The 14,127-nt window shown below is 37.9% G+C and overlaps 1 protein-coding gene and 1 long non-coding RNA gene across 5 annotated transcripts in view; one reads left to right on the top strand and one right to left on the bottom strand.

Moving 5' to 3' along the window:
- Positions 1-14,127, top strand: part of LOC118645961 — a 200,964-nt gene that overhangs the window by 119,157 nt on the left and 67,680 nt on the right. The window lies entirely within an intron of this gene.
- Positions 1-14,127, bottom strand: part of LOC105834237 (dipeptidase 1) — a 135,987-nt gene that overhangs the window by 94,803 nt on the left and 27,057 nt on the right. For all 3 annotated transcript variants that reach the window (XR_004963594.1, XM_028190925.2, XM_036288046.1), the window contains exons 2-3: positions 10,764-11,339; positions 3,807-4,109 (exon numbers count right to left, since the gene is read on the bottom strand). Coding sequence is in view for 2 of the 3 variants with exons in the window: in XM_028190925.2 (XP_028046726.2) it covers positions 3,807-4,109; positions 10,764-11,090 (630 nt within the window). In the remaining variant the exon portion in view is untranslated. The remainder of the gene's footprint in view (positions 1-3,806; positions 4,110-10,763; positions 11,340-14,127) is intronic.

The raw sequence follows: 14,127 nt of genomic DNA, 5'->3' as shown, positions 1-14,127 counted from the left end.
CAAATATTTATTTATTTTATTATTATAATATTATTATACAGTATCAACAAAATTGCAATTGCAACTGAATTGTGTGTGCGAAGCTGATTTCGAGAGAAACAAATCACTAATCCATGCAACTCAATGATACATTAAGCGGAATTATTAATTCGCGAGAATACGCGGTTTTTACTTTTACGCGGTTCTTCTATACGAAAGAACGCGGGAGAGAGCGAGCGGTGGAGGGAGTACGGGTTTATGAAACTGTTATACTTCGCGTATTCTTGCTATACGCGGTAACTATGTTTGTGCCGTGCACGTCGCGGCTAACGTGGAAGCCCGCACGGTGTGTGCAATCTATGCACTCGACGAAGTTTGTTCGCCGCACTGCAGTGGTAACGACTCGTCGGCGTTGCTGCTGGCTGCTGCGTGCGTCCTCGCGCGCCGAGAATGAATTCTCCCCCCCCCCCCCCCTCTCACCTGTCCGCTCGAAATGATTTTCGAAGAGTCCCGTGTAGCTTCGCCGCCTCTGCACGCGCGCTCGTAACGCGGTCGCTCTTTCCATTCATACGCCCGCACATTGCCGCACCTTGACAGGTATCGCGATGATAGATACGCTCGCGCGCGCGCGCACGTACGGTTTTTTTATTCATCCTCGCCGCTTCCGGTCTCTTCGCGATCACCTGGCAACCGGCCAGGATCGTCCGAAACCAGCTCTAAAGTTCGACGCGCGGCCCCGTTAGGCAGTGCCCATTTCAAAATGAATTTTTCTCCTCTCTCCCGCTTTTCCTTTTCTCTCGTTCCTTTTTCCGCGCGAGGCGTTCCGGTCGAACGAGGCCGCGCTGTGTGCAAGTTTCGCGTATCCGCGCGCGTATTTTTCCGAGCGAGAATCCGTGATTTTTTTGGAACACGATGTTCCAGTAATGATGATAAATAGATAAATAAATAGATTGTTAAAAGCATAGAATAAAAATCTTGAAATTTGTGTGGTACAGATTAGCAAATGGTGCATAGATTAGAAGAGATGGAAAAAAAGCAGGGATTTTTAATTAAAAAATTCAATAATAGACACCTTTTTACTTGTTATTTATTTATTAACGAAATGGCGTTATTAATTCATTAATTACCGCAACAACACAAAAATATTTCCGCTTTGATTTGAAACTGAAATACAAAAATATTAAATAATATCGAACTACAAAGAATATCAAGAAACAAAATTTCATTTTTCGATAAAAAAAACTTTTCAATTTCGTTTATCTCTAGTACAGATATATATATATATATATGCGTATGTTATAATTACCTTAATTAAACAGCGACGTATATTAAAATAATGAAAAGTGATTCACTAAGTGTTATAGTAATAAAATGGCATAGAGACTGGCAAATGAAAATTTTCTTTCTCATCGCGACGGACGTATTTTATATGACAAAGAATGGTGATTGATCACGGTGGAAACTGTGGAGAGTAATCATGTAAATTCAGGCGTAATCGATTTTCTTTCGTTTACCACTCCGTGACACTTGGTAATCGCGAAATCGAAACCTCCTCCGGTTCGATGCTTTTAACGAAATATCAGATGGAGCTCGCCGCGCCGCGCCGGATCCGCGATACCTTTCGGATTTCGAAAGATTTGTCACCGTACAAATGTACGTTAGCGTTCCCGCGGGGGAAACAATCCGGCGGGGAGAAGCTCCTCGCTCGCGGCAACATATGTAGCGCACGTTCGTCTGCGGAGAAAGAATTCTTTATGGGCGCCTCGTAGAGGCTCGTATATTATCGCATAATCGTAAAGGCTTAAGCGCAATGCGGTCGGCTCCTCTCGACCCGGGAAACCCGGGTTGAAACTACGAACGTTGCGTTTTTCTTTCCGGCTCTGTCTCTCTATCGTGTCTTTTTCTTTTCTCCCCCCTTCCCCTCCCCCACCCTCTTTTCTTAGTGTTCGCGCTAGTCTCCGGCTCTCCGCGGGCGGATTTCACAGACAGTTCGGTCGCACGTAAAAGATGAAACGCCAGAGGGAGAAGCAGACAGGGACGAGGTCTCAAGGCAGGAAGCTGCTTGTGAATTTTTCAAACTACGATGAATTACCTCTGATAGCAAGTCCGGCCGCGGAGCTGCACCGAGAGCTTCTAGGGACGGATGAGCCGATGGCTCGCGCGAATTGTAATAATTCGACGAGGTGGATGTGTTTACATTACGTATTTAGCGCGACGAAATGAGCCGGAGCGAATGTTGAAAGCGATTGAATCCCGAGGCAATGCTTCGAGCAGTAAATAAATTTGACGAGAATCTGGCTGCCGAGAACGTATCGGAAGAATTTTCTGATACTCTATTTTTGCCACAGATATAAAGTCGTATGAAAACTTTTGTAGTAATAATAATAATAATAATAATCGCTTTTAAAGTGCAATGATTTGCATAAAACGAATTATTCGCACAATTTTTACATCAATTTCTAAAATTTATGAGTATCGTATATCGCATCGAAGGATAAAGAGAAATAAAAATGAATCCGTAATCTATTTGAGAATTTATCACAAATTAAAAATATATTAAAATGTATATGAAAATATACAAAAATAGCGTGTTTTTGTGAAATTTTAAGGTTCACAAACATTTACCAAGAATTAATTTAAAGGATATATTTTTACATCTTGATATGCCATTTTTGATACATTAAAGTAAATTACGTGGCTGATCACGGTGACGTGGAATTAGAATGTTTCGCGGACAAAGGAACACGGGACAATTATATATTCGCTTCTTTATACGGTAGAAAATAGCTTGTACAAAGTGTTATTTTACATCAGATCGTTGGGCTTGTAAAGAAAGAAAAAGCTTCTTTTACACATGATACATCTGTCTTCAAGCTTTAAAGCTTTTGAAGATATGCAATTTCGAAATTCGAGATGAAACGGAATGCATTCGGTTTTTCGCGAGTAATGCTGGCCGCTGTTACGATATTGTGTCATTCATGACGGAAAAATCCAGGATCTCATTATTATACTTCGCGTTTTAGATGTACTATTTTCCTCTATATTTATGAAGGCTGGCTCGCTCTCTCTCTCATACACACACACACATACACACACATACATACACACTCATCATGAAACATTTCCGGGTAGGATCTCTTTCGCGAGACATCCTCGACAGGACGCAATATCGCATCGCGACTACAAATGTGCATAGGTATATATACACACTTCGCATAACTTGCGCAATATTACTAGCTAGATTCATAAGAACGTCCAGGGTTTTCATCATGATTGTCATTGCTTGAAATGCTTTCCCTCTTCTCCCACAAAAATATCATCATTGGTTGGAAACCAATCCATTGAGAACAATTGAATATTATTGGATATGAAAGAAACGGTTTTACCGAGGGGTTTCTAAAAATTTAGCTAGATACGAATTTGAAAATAATTACGTTGTTGAATTGTATATTTAAATAATATTATATTGGACGCTCAATTGCTAGCATGTTCAAATTTCTCACAACATTGTCACACTTGAACGTCCTACTATAATTATTTTAATAATAATCCGATGCAATTAATTTAAAATATGTATCTAGTTAAATTTTTAGATACTTGAGCAAAACCAATTTTTTCTGTGAACGTCTAACTGTGCTCTTCTGCATGTCAGCTAGCTGCTCACGTGATGGCCACGATTTATGTACGGGTAACGGGCATTCACATGATTCTTCAGTGCAAGTATACTTTTGGGAGTACCTCCGACCGGAGTGCGCGGAGCGATCTCATTTTTTTCTCATGGAATTAAAGGATAATTATGTTACGCCGAGCTTATATGCCTATCTCACCTGATAGTCCATGTAATTCCCGTAGCCCATGTGGTTGCATGTGCAGGCGCATGCCTGAATGTGCCTCCGCATGTCGAGCTCGACCTCCTCGCCGTGTACGCCTCTGCTCGTCGCCATATCTCCCATGCAATAGCCGCCGGTGCAATACATTCTCGGGTCACTCTGATCCAGGTAACCCCCACCGGTGTCGTCGTACCCGAGCCCGCTGGCGCACCTGGAATCCGAGGCGTATCCCACCCGGGACTGAGGACGTTCCTCGTAGCCCAGTCTAGACTGGGACCGGTGGAATGTCGAGGATACATCCTGAAAGAAAAAGGAGGATTATCCTGCAACAAATCACTTAGTATCCTCGCTTCCAGATCGCGCGAGAATTAGCGGTTGGCAGCTCGCAGTCGGTGCAACCGATAGTACTGCAATTCTTTTTCATCAAATCTCTAATAACAAGTTTTCCTCCCAGAAGCGTATATTTTTTAATTATTCGCGGTTGAACGTCAACGCAAAATAGTAAATCAACCATATATTTACATTTTAGATATTTTTTAACAAGATATACAGGATAAAAACTTCGAATATTTTGAAAAATAGAGGAATATGCGAGAAGATGCGTTTCAGATAAAAGTTGTATAATTTGAAGTAAAAAAATGATCTTTATACGATCTCGAAAAATTGATTCCGAAATTTATTACTTTATAAATTATGTTATAATTTATATTATATAATTAAAATTAAAATTAATAATTTTATCGTTATTTATTTTCCTTCAAATCATATGATTTTTTTCTGAAATGTTTTTCCGCATCTTCCATATTTTTCATGGAAATATTCGACTTATTATGTTTGAAAATGTTCATTTTGTTTCTCTTTCATACGTTTAATTTTCCAGAAAGCAATAGTAATTTTATATTTCAAAAATTTAATTTTGAATCCGAATAAATTAACTTTAGTGGTAAATTTTGACCGCGCTATTTTTTTAACAGACAAATAATATTGTTTTCCGTACGTGTAGCTATGACTCGCAAACCTTTCGTGTCACGTTCGAAATCATACAAATATGATTTAACGATGAACAATGAGAATGTCAAATGTGATTCCATACTTGTTGGTTGCGATATTGTTGTATACATCAGTTAAAACAAATAGCATGTATCTCCTATGTATTTGATAGAAACCTTAATTGGCTTTTCTGTATAAAAAATATTGACGAAAAATGATTCGAAAATAATATCAATTTTCTTGAAAAAGTTCTGCAAATTGAGTTTAAAATTGTGATGGAGAACAAATTATTTATATTACCATGAACTGTATCAGTATTACGTGGATAATAAACATTGATAAAAAATAAAGAATGAAATTTTGCAGTTGTAATATTAAATAGAAATCGAAGAAATAATTTTTTTAATATTAACACTCCCTTTTTAACATTAATATATGATAGAGTAATAGAGTAATAAAATAAATGCAAATCAAAATAGATTTTCTAATTGAAGTATTACATTTTTATATACGAGTGTGTATATATTTGTCGAAAGCATTCGGTTGATTAATCCGTCTTTGCAAACAAAATATTTGTTCGCCAATCAAACATGCCAAGAATCTTTTGGAGATATGAAGAAATTTAATATTCAAGACGTACGACGAACATTTAGAATTCAAAAATCGTCTTCATGCAGCACAAAGGCGGAATGCGTTGGCGTGGGAATTGCATGAGGAAGTGTATAACGTACTAGTTGCATCTGCGGATAAAATTTTGTCGTCATAACATGCGGAATTATCTGCTTCGATTCACCTAGTTTCTTTATTTGTGCAGCAAGAAAAAAAAAAGTCTTGCATTGTATATTACAAATAGCATCGATTTCCAATAACAATTTATAACAGAAAACGTGTTTTGTGCAAAAATCCATTATACGACACATATACAAGAATAATATGATAATTTATGCTGAAAAACCACTTTAATATCATATTCCGGAGATTAATTAGAGTTGAAAATTTACTTTTGATATCGAAATAATGATTTCGAGTTGTTGTATAAACGATCATAATTGGGTCAGTGATTTATTCAGATGCATTACGTTTAAAAATCAACGTTTTATTTGTAATTGCTTAACATGGACCCGATTTTACATGACATCAATTTGTAGTCTTTTTTTAAATTTTTATAGTTGAAATAATATTGTGAAAGAATTTTTTTAATAATAATTACATCGTTGAATAATTATATAGACGAAACTAATAAGTTTCTCATTTCAAATGAAGTTTGTTTGTACTATATATTTTTGGCGTTATTTTGCTTTTACAATGCAAATGCACTCATTTCAGGTGTTTTTGATGCAAACACCTGTCAAGGATTACGTGCATGTTTCGCGGATGTTTAAAAAAGGAAAAAGTGCGAAAAAACAGGAACTTTATTCGTCATGTTTATCTTCTGTTCATTCTTTCGGTGCATTCGCAGTAGCTACGATTGCGCGCGGTTATACGAGTATGTACGAGTACTCGATGGCTTATGAGCCACCATATTCCGCGGTATGTTGCCGCATCGTCGTTCGATATGGTCGGCGGCACGACGACCGCCAGCGCAAATCGCGCGGCTTTCTATCGCCGCTATCTTTACACCCGGCACCGATACGGCTCCCCATAACAGTAAAGTATCGATATCGCCTAAAATAACCGGAACGTATGTACGGCCTTTGAGGCTGAAACTATATACTCGCGCAGGATCCTGAAGTTCGCCCAGTAACGTTTCGCCGTCGTCGCTATACGATTCCAAAGAGTAGAGACTGCAAGAGTATAGTTGGCACCTTGCTGCACGATTTCACGAGCGCTCTGAACGACACGTTCGATACGATCGATAGTTTGAAGATTTGCCACTTCCTTCCGAAGCCTTGTAAACTCGCTCAAGCCCCACAATCATACCTCATGGCACAAACTTAACGCAATAATCTGCAGCACATTGCGCACGCAATTTTTTACTCAGACAAAAATTAATTGTGAAAAGTTTTTATCTATATATATATATATATGTGTGTGTGTGTGTGTGTGTGTGTGTGTGTGTGTGTGTGTGTGTGTGTGTGTGTGTGTGTGTGTGTGTGTGTGTGTGTGTGTAGTGTAGTGTAGTGTAGTGTAGTGTAGTAATAAACAATATAAAATTGATTTCACGAAAAATCCTCTTTTTTTCATTTTGAAAAATTAATTGAATTGGTTTTTTCTTTAATGTTTCAGAATTTCTTTTGTTATCTTGTTTTGTTTCAATATATTAATATTTTTTTCATTACTTTATATAATACGAAGACTCTTATTGCTCTTTCTATTAATTTTCTGTAATATTTAATAAATTCTATTTAGCTGAGAGAAAAACAATGCAGCGTGATTAAGTAGAAAGGGTGCACGTTTGGGAAGCCATCTGCGGCGATACATCGTCTCGCAGAAAATATCAAGGGGTGGACAGATGATCGGCACGTGATCGCTTTATATACCTACGTGTTATGCATTTGCGAAATTGCGTCCGCAGGCAACGTGGCTCGCGGCTAGCAATGTTGAAATTTAATAGGTTATTGATACTTTTACTTTTTGGTATCAAATACCGCAAGTATTGGCATTTTCTACATATTCGATATTTTTCTCTTTTATAAATATTGATATTGATGTTGTCTGTGGTGCACGAGAGGCAAAGACCTGCTGAACAATTAAATTTAATCAATGAAAATTGACGCGAGACTCGGCGCATCTTTATTTAACGCTTCGATCGCATTCTGATCTTGTCCTTCAGCTATTTTGACGTTCGATTATCATCGAAGGTACATAAATCACCGATGATAAAAATACTCACAAGGGAACACAATCAAGTGCCTCTTCCTCCGATTTTAATAAACTTTAGATATGTTAAAGGTAAGAAATACGCATTTTTTAAATACGTGTGTTCTCTCTAAGGCATAAAACACTCTTGAATAAAAATTCGATTATTTTCTTTTGAAATAAAACATCGATGAAAAGATCATACAAGATAGAAGAAATATTTTAAATAAAAATTGAATAATTTTAAGAGTATTTTATAATAATGATAAAAATAATTCTTAAAGATATTCAATTTTTATTAAAAACATTTTTTTCTATCTTATAATATTATTCGCTTTGAGAGAAAAGAACCAACTTGTTTAAAAAGTTATTTTAATCTTTTAATGTACACAAAAAAATACGTGTCTCTTATTTTTGTCTTTAATAGTTTAATATATTATAACTAGCTTTTTTGCCCGCGCTCCGCGCGAGTTCAAAAGCTCTTGTTTTACGGACACACACACGCGCGCGCGCGCGCGCAACTTAAATGTTATTATGAAAATCAGCCCTTTATTTTTGTAACACACTTATACAGAAATTCCAGGCCTTTAGTTTTTAGGCCCAGAAAAATTGCTAAATTTTGAAACCAGCTGCATTAAGTTCGGAATACAAATGACGGAGTAGTTCGCGAACATACAGAAATGCAGACCCGGTACTTATATATAAGATATTTAATATTTCTATACTTTAATTTGAAGTTTATTATTAAAATCGGATACTTTATTGTGTTTTCTTGTGAAGAAATGCAGAAAGCAAAATATTAGTATTGTTTATACTCTATTTCGCATAATTAGTTTAATCAAATAACGTCAATTTTATCCTCAATTTACCCGTCTCTCTTCGTCCTTTTCTACACATCGAATCGATAGTCTGTACTAATGCTCGTATGGCGAAACTTGGGGAGCCGAGGTGCGTCGAGCCGAATCAATTTTCGGATAGCGAAAACCCGTAATAGCTCTTCGAAGATTCCCACGGCGAAGTTAAAGCGGGCTCTTCGTCAAATTTGCGCGAGCAGAGAGACGAAACTCGTGACTGCGCGGCTATTAGAAATCTACCTCTCTCCCCTCCTCCCCTTACTCTGACAAGACTGCCTGGAGATAAATATCGAGGCTCGCCTCCTGTTTTACGAGCATCGTATTAATAAACGCCGTCGACTTGGTGAGAAAAAAAAAAGAATAAGCTCGTCGCGATAAGCGACGCTTTTAGCGGCGACGTTGTATTAAACTTCGATTTCAGAGTATTTCGAGGGCGCATTCTTTTTCTGTTTTACGTGCTTCGCTTGGAAAGTTCTAATTGCAGTTGTTTGTCTTCCGCGTTACGACAGAATATATAGAGTATTCAGAAATTGTGACTGGAAGATTCAGAAGCGTATTCTTTTGAGCTTAGTATATACGTTTTTCTTGAACGATATTTAAATAAAGTAATGAAGTTATTTCTCTGTGAGAAACAAAATAATAAAATAATAAAAATAATACACACGCATACTATGAGATAAAAGTATTTTATAAATGATATAATAATAGAAAAATATAAATAAAAATACAAAATAACATTTTTATACAAAAATGTGTTTTCAAAGAAACATATTGTAATGAAATACACAAAATTTATTTAAAGTTGGAAAATTAATAACTGTATTTTTTTTTTAAGTTTTAAAAGTTTGGACAAACCTCAAATTTATAATTTATATGAAAGCTCAGTGTTTTGCGTTTGTCGTGTATTTACGCACATATTATGTCGAGAGTCTTCTAAAAATTGTTGTAAACGAATATGTTTTTAATATTTTTTATAAATTCATTGCGCTACATTATTATGAGATTTATTATTATGAAATATTAAACTAAATCTATATCCAATTTTTTCTTTATGATTTTTTATTTAACATTTTTATTATTTTGGTATAATTTTTAAAAAGGGATGTTAAAAAACTTTGCTTTTTCCAATTCATAATGCATTTTCAATCTTCTTTACCGTTCAAACTGTTCGAACTTCAGATATAACAAATCGGCATTACAGACTGATTATCGTTTAAATTAAACAAAATTTTGTCCTGACCTGAAATATTTAAATAGATGTTATTTTTTGCATTAAACTATTTGAATAGATTGAAGATACAATATATTCGAATCTTTTGTGTTAATTTTTCGTAGTAATCATATTTAATATTTTTCTCGGAAAACTGCGATGGCAATTTTTATTACTTATTATTTTTATTGTTATTTACTACGATACGCTATAATTGCTTCTTATAAAAATTTTTCGTTCATGTTTAATATTAGACAGGGCAGAGCACATTATTATGCATGAAATTTCTCGCGATTCGCATTATCGACAGCGATCGTTTCAGCTCGCTGAATCATGGCGATCTTAAAGTCTGCCCTTTCCACTCTAAGCTCCTATTTCCCTGGAAGCAGCAAATTCAATTTTCGCCATTCGATAATCATAAATACCAGACTCGAGAGGTTACATTATAAAATGGCGGACTCGTTCGATTCTATTGGATAATTATCGTGTAATATCCACGCCTGGAGGTGATATCAAATTTAGTCGAAATCGATTTGTGCAGTGGCACGCTGCGTCACTGAAGTTCAATGCGAATAACTGATATTAATCGCATTAAGTTAAATTATACCGTATTAATTTTAGTTTATGACGACACATAAAATCGAACTCCAGTATTAAATTAAATATTTTCGTATTCGTTTGTACTGTGTTTTAAAGTTGCTTCCGAAAGTTAAACTTTATCTAATTGTTTTGTTAAAACTTCCCATTCATTCCCATGTAATTTAATGGGGTATCAATAGGTAATACACAAAACCACAGTAATATAATTGTAATGTAGTTTCGAATGAAAAGACTGTACCGGTTGAATTTTTTTAAGCAATCGAGAATTAGAATGCCAGTGGTGGTGGAGCGCCAGTAACACAAATCAATCTATGTACCGGCAGAAAGTTCTTCGCTACTTCTCTCGTTGTACAATAGAATGCTTCGACCACTGAGTGCAATCTGCATTTAACAAGTGAATTTCTCTAATGTTTAAAAAAGAAAATTGCTTCCTCGTTACGTAACTTATTTCGATATTTCTATGCCGCATCTTTCTTCTACTGAAACACATAAAATCCATACCTGAGAATAAGGCTCCTCCTGGTACGGTGTCCTGCGATGGCACTCGTCGTAACACCTGGTGTCGTAGCCGCTAGGCGGCCGTGGATACGGATCTTGCGCCGCTACCGCGGCCGCGCAGCAGTCCGGGATTTGCGCCTGGTAGGTCTCGTAGGGACACTTCGCGTCGGGCTGGACCGGTCGCGGAGCCTGATGAACGCGCTCCTGCGGGCCACCTGCGTAACCGGCGCCAACGCCACCACCACCACCGCCGCCGCCGCCGACGCCGCCACCACCACCACCACCACCACCACCACCACCACCGACGCCGCCGCCGCCGGTGTGATGCATCGTCGTCGTCCACTCTCGCGGACCTCCTCTCGCCTGACCTCCTCGCACCACCACACCACCACCCTCCCCCGATCACTGCATCCTAATGCCGCGTGGCGCGCGATACGCGATCGAATCCGCGGCTTCGGCGAGCCTCGTCTCTGTCGCGCGGCCCTCTTCGCACGGGTCCATCTTCCACTATACCACGCGCTCCCTCCTACCCTCTGCGAGCGCGTCGAATCCCCCTAGCCCATCTCCAGCTCGTACTACCTGCGTGTGTTATATTATCGCGTGTGAGGAGAAGCTCGCGTGCGTTCGGGTGCATCAATTCGTCAAGTGGGAATGCATCGCTCGGAATGTCCCCCGCCGCGCTCGACTCGATGCGCCCGCATATCCCACTCAAATTAATGCACCGCATTACAACCCGGACTAGTTGTAACTCCGGGCCATCCGTATCCTCTCTTAACTGCCGAAAGTAAACCGCCGAGCTCTCCTCTTTACCTACTTTGCGCGCGTATCTACGAGTCCAAGGAGGAGGATGGGGGGGGAGGAAGGGAGGAAAGGGAAGGGGCTTTTTTTGCGTTATTTACTCGAGCACTTTTAATCTTACTCCCTTCGGGCGCTTTTTCAGCGTCGTCCTGTAGCGCGAGCTTTTAGATACTCGTACCCGCGGAACGGCGATGCTCGATCAACGTGCCAGACTTGATCCACCCATTGATCTTCTCTGACCCCCTCCCCCCTCCTTCCTCCCTCCCTCCCTCCCTTGTCCGGCGAAGCGCGCGGTGTTGCTGTGTAAACTAATGAGTTTGCAAGAAGTGGGATGAAGAATCGATCCTCTCTTGGCGGATGCAATTTTGACACGTTAAGAATGCTAATGCACGGCAGCGGGCATTCTCGTAAGCTGCTTTCGTGACCGTCTGTCTTGCAGCGCGCCGACCGTGAGGATATTCCCGTTCATATCTGATCCGCGATGAATTTTCGAGAGGATTATCCGGGGGGGCTGTTCCATTCGAAAATCCATCCGCGCGCGCGCGCGCGTCTCTTACGTGAAATAAGTTCCGTCTCTTTGGAAGCCACACGTGCTTTCCTAATTTAAACTTGCACCGTTCGTGCGGTCTTGGCGCACGGGCTGATACATCCTCGTTATAGATCTCTAGGATATATCGGTTATGCGCGGGAGAACTAAGTTGGATGAAGTGTCTGTGCACGGACCGTAATTAGCGCCTCTTAATTTATCGCGCAAGGGCCATACAAGCGCGCCCGGATGAAACTTTGATGTAGCGATAGAGCACCGTGCATATACAGGCGACACCGTGTAAAGACCTAACGTGTCTATTTGGGGCACGCTGGCGTGCCTTTACCGCGGCTTTCGGATATGTTAATCGCGAAAGGTGCACCAGATCGATCGTCATATTTAGAACAACTATTCCGCTCCCGTTTCTCCCTCTCTGTTCGAATAGCTGCATGCAGCTCGATTAGCGTTACGAAACAAAGATGATATAAACTTGCATGATACCTGAATAATATACATTGAGGAAACACGGTCATGTGGAATTTAATCCATTTGCATTTCCAATGACCTATATTATCTTTATTATTGGCATATGAAAGTCTAAATAAATGATTCATATACTTTTGAGAGAATTAAAGGTACTATCACTTGAGTTTTGTTTCGTTAAATTAAAATAAAATTTTCTGTATAATAACTTTACTCTGCGCGTGTATTTGCTATTTTTTAAATCTTTCTTTTTGTAAGATAAGTCTAATTATTATCTATTAATGCGAAAGCGTCATTTTTAATTGTTATAATGATAATATAAATGCAAGAAACAAATAAAGTATACGAGTCGTGTTCTCCATTGTATACATGAGCGGACGAATAATAACTGAAATTTCTAGGCATATTGTTGGACTTAATGACTGAAAAAAAAGTATAACGGTTGTGTCAACCTCTGATACAGAAATGAAATATTTAGTTTCCGTTCTGTTTGTTCACAAAACAAAATGTTTTGTTTTTTATAAACCGAAGTAAAAAAACTTACAATAAATTTTAAATGTCAAATGAAATTTAATATAAAAAAATTTTGTTATTTATAACCAATGAATGCTTTTGCAATTAAATGTCGATGGAATTTTGTGCCGCCCCGCGTGCGTTAAATATTTTAAAATTAATTAAATAATGTCATGTAGCGTTTCATTTATCTGGTTATAACAAGAATGACATTATTATTTATCTCTTATTATAAACGCTGATTAAAAACTCGTAACTAAAATAATTATTCTGTTTTTGTTCTTATCAAGATTTCAATTAATATCGTTATTATCTCGGCCTTAATACCTCGTCTGGGCTACCTATACATGCCGATATTAAATTAATATATCGTTTACTATCATAGTTATAGATAGTAGATCGGTTAGATGTAGACACTAGCAACGTTATATCGAGCAATCATTGTCTTTTATGATCTCGATTAAAGGGATCGCTTTGTAGGTTCCTGTAATCCGAACTTAATCCGTACAGTATCTATGAGATGACATTAGTACTGGAGGAGGGGGGGCTTTAACTCGCGAATCGCTCCATCATTTCACTCAGATACCCATTTGAAATCGATCAATGATATTAATACACGTGCAATTTTTCACCTTTTGTCATCCGCGTTATTTCTGCGTGAATTACGCGATTGCAATTTTCATATCCATTTAATAAATTAACAGAAATATTATTTATTAAATTGTTTAATATTCGAAATAAAAAAGAGAAGCAGAAATCGTGCGAAAATCACTAATTGTTTCATAATCATAAGTGGAAAACGTTATCATGATTTGTGAAACTCAATTTCTATCTGTAAAATAATATAATATCATAATATAATTATGCAGAATTATGAAAGAACAAAAAATAGTTTTACTAAAGCATCTAAAAATTTAGTTGACACAAATCTGAGAATAATTTTGTTAGATCCTCAAAATAATTATGTAGAACGCTCAAGCTAGTTGCCAGAGTGTCAAAACTTTTTACAACGTTGCTTATCATGCTTGAACGTTCTTTATAATTACT

This window comes from Monomorium pharaonis, chromosome 6 (genome assembly GCF_013373865.1).
Source record: "Monomorium pharaonis isolate MP-MQ-018 chromosome 6, ASM1337386v2, whole genome shotgun sequence".
Lineage (NCBI taxonomy): Eukaryota > Metazoa > Arthropoda > Insecta > Hymenoptera > Formicidae > Monomorium > Monomorium pharaonis.
This window is presented reverse-complemented; position numbering and strand designations above follow the sequence as displayed.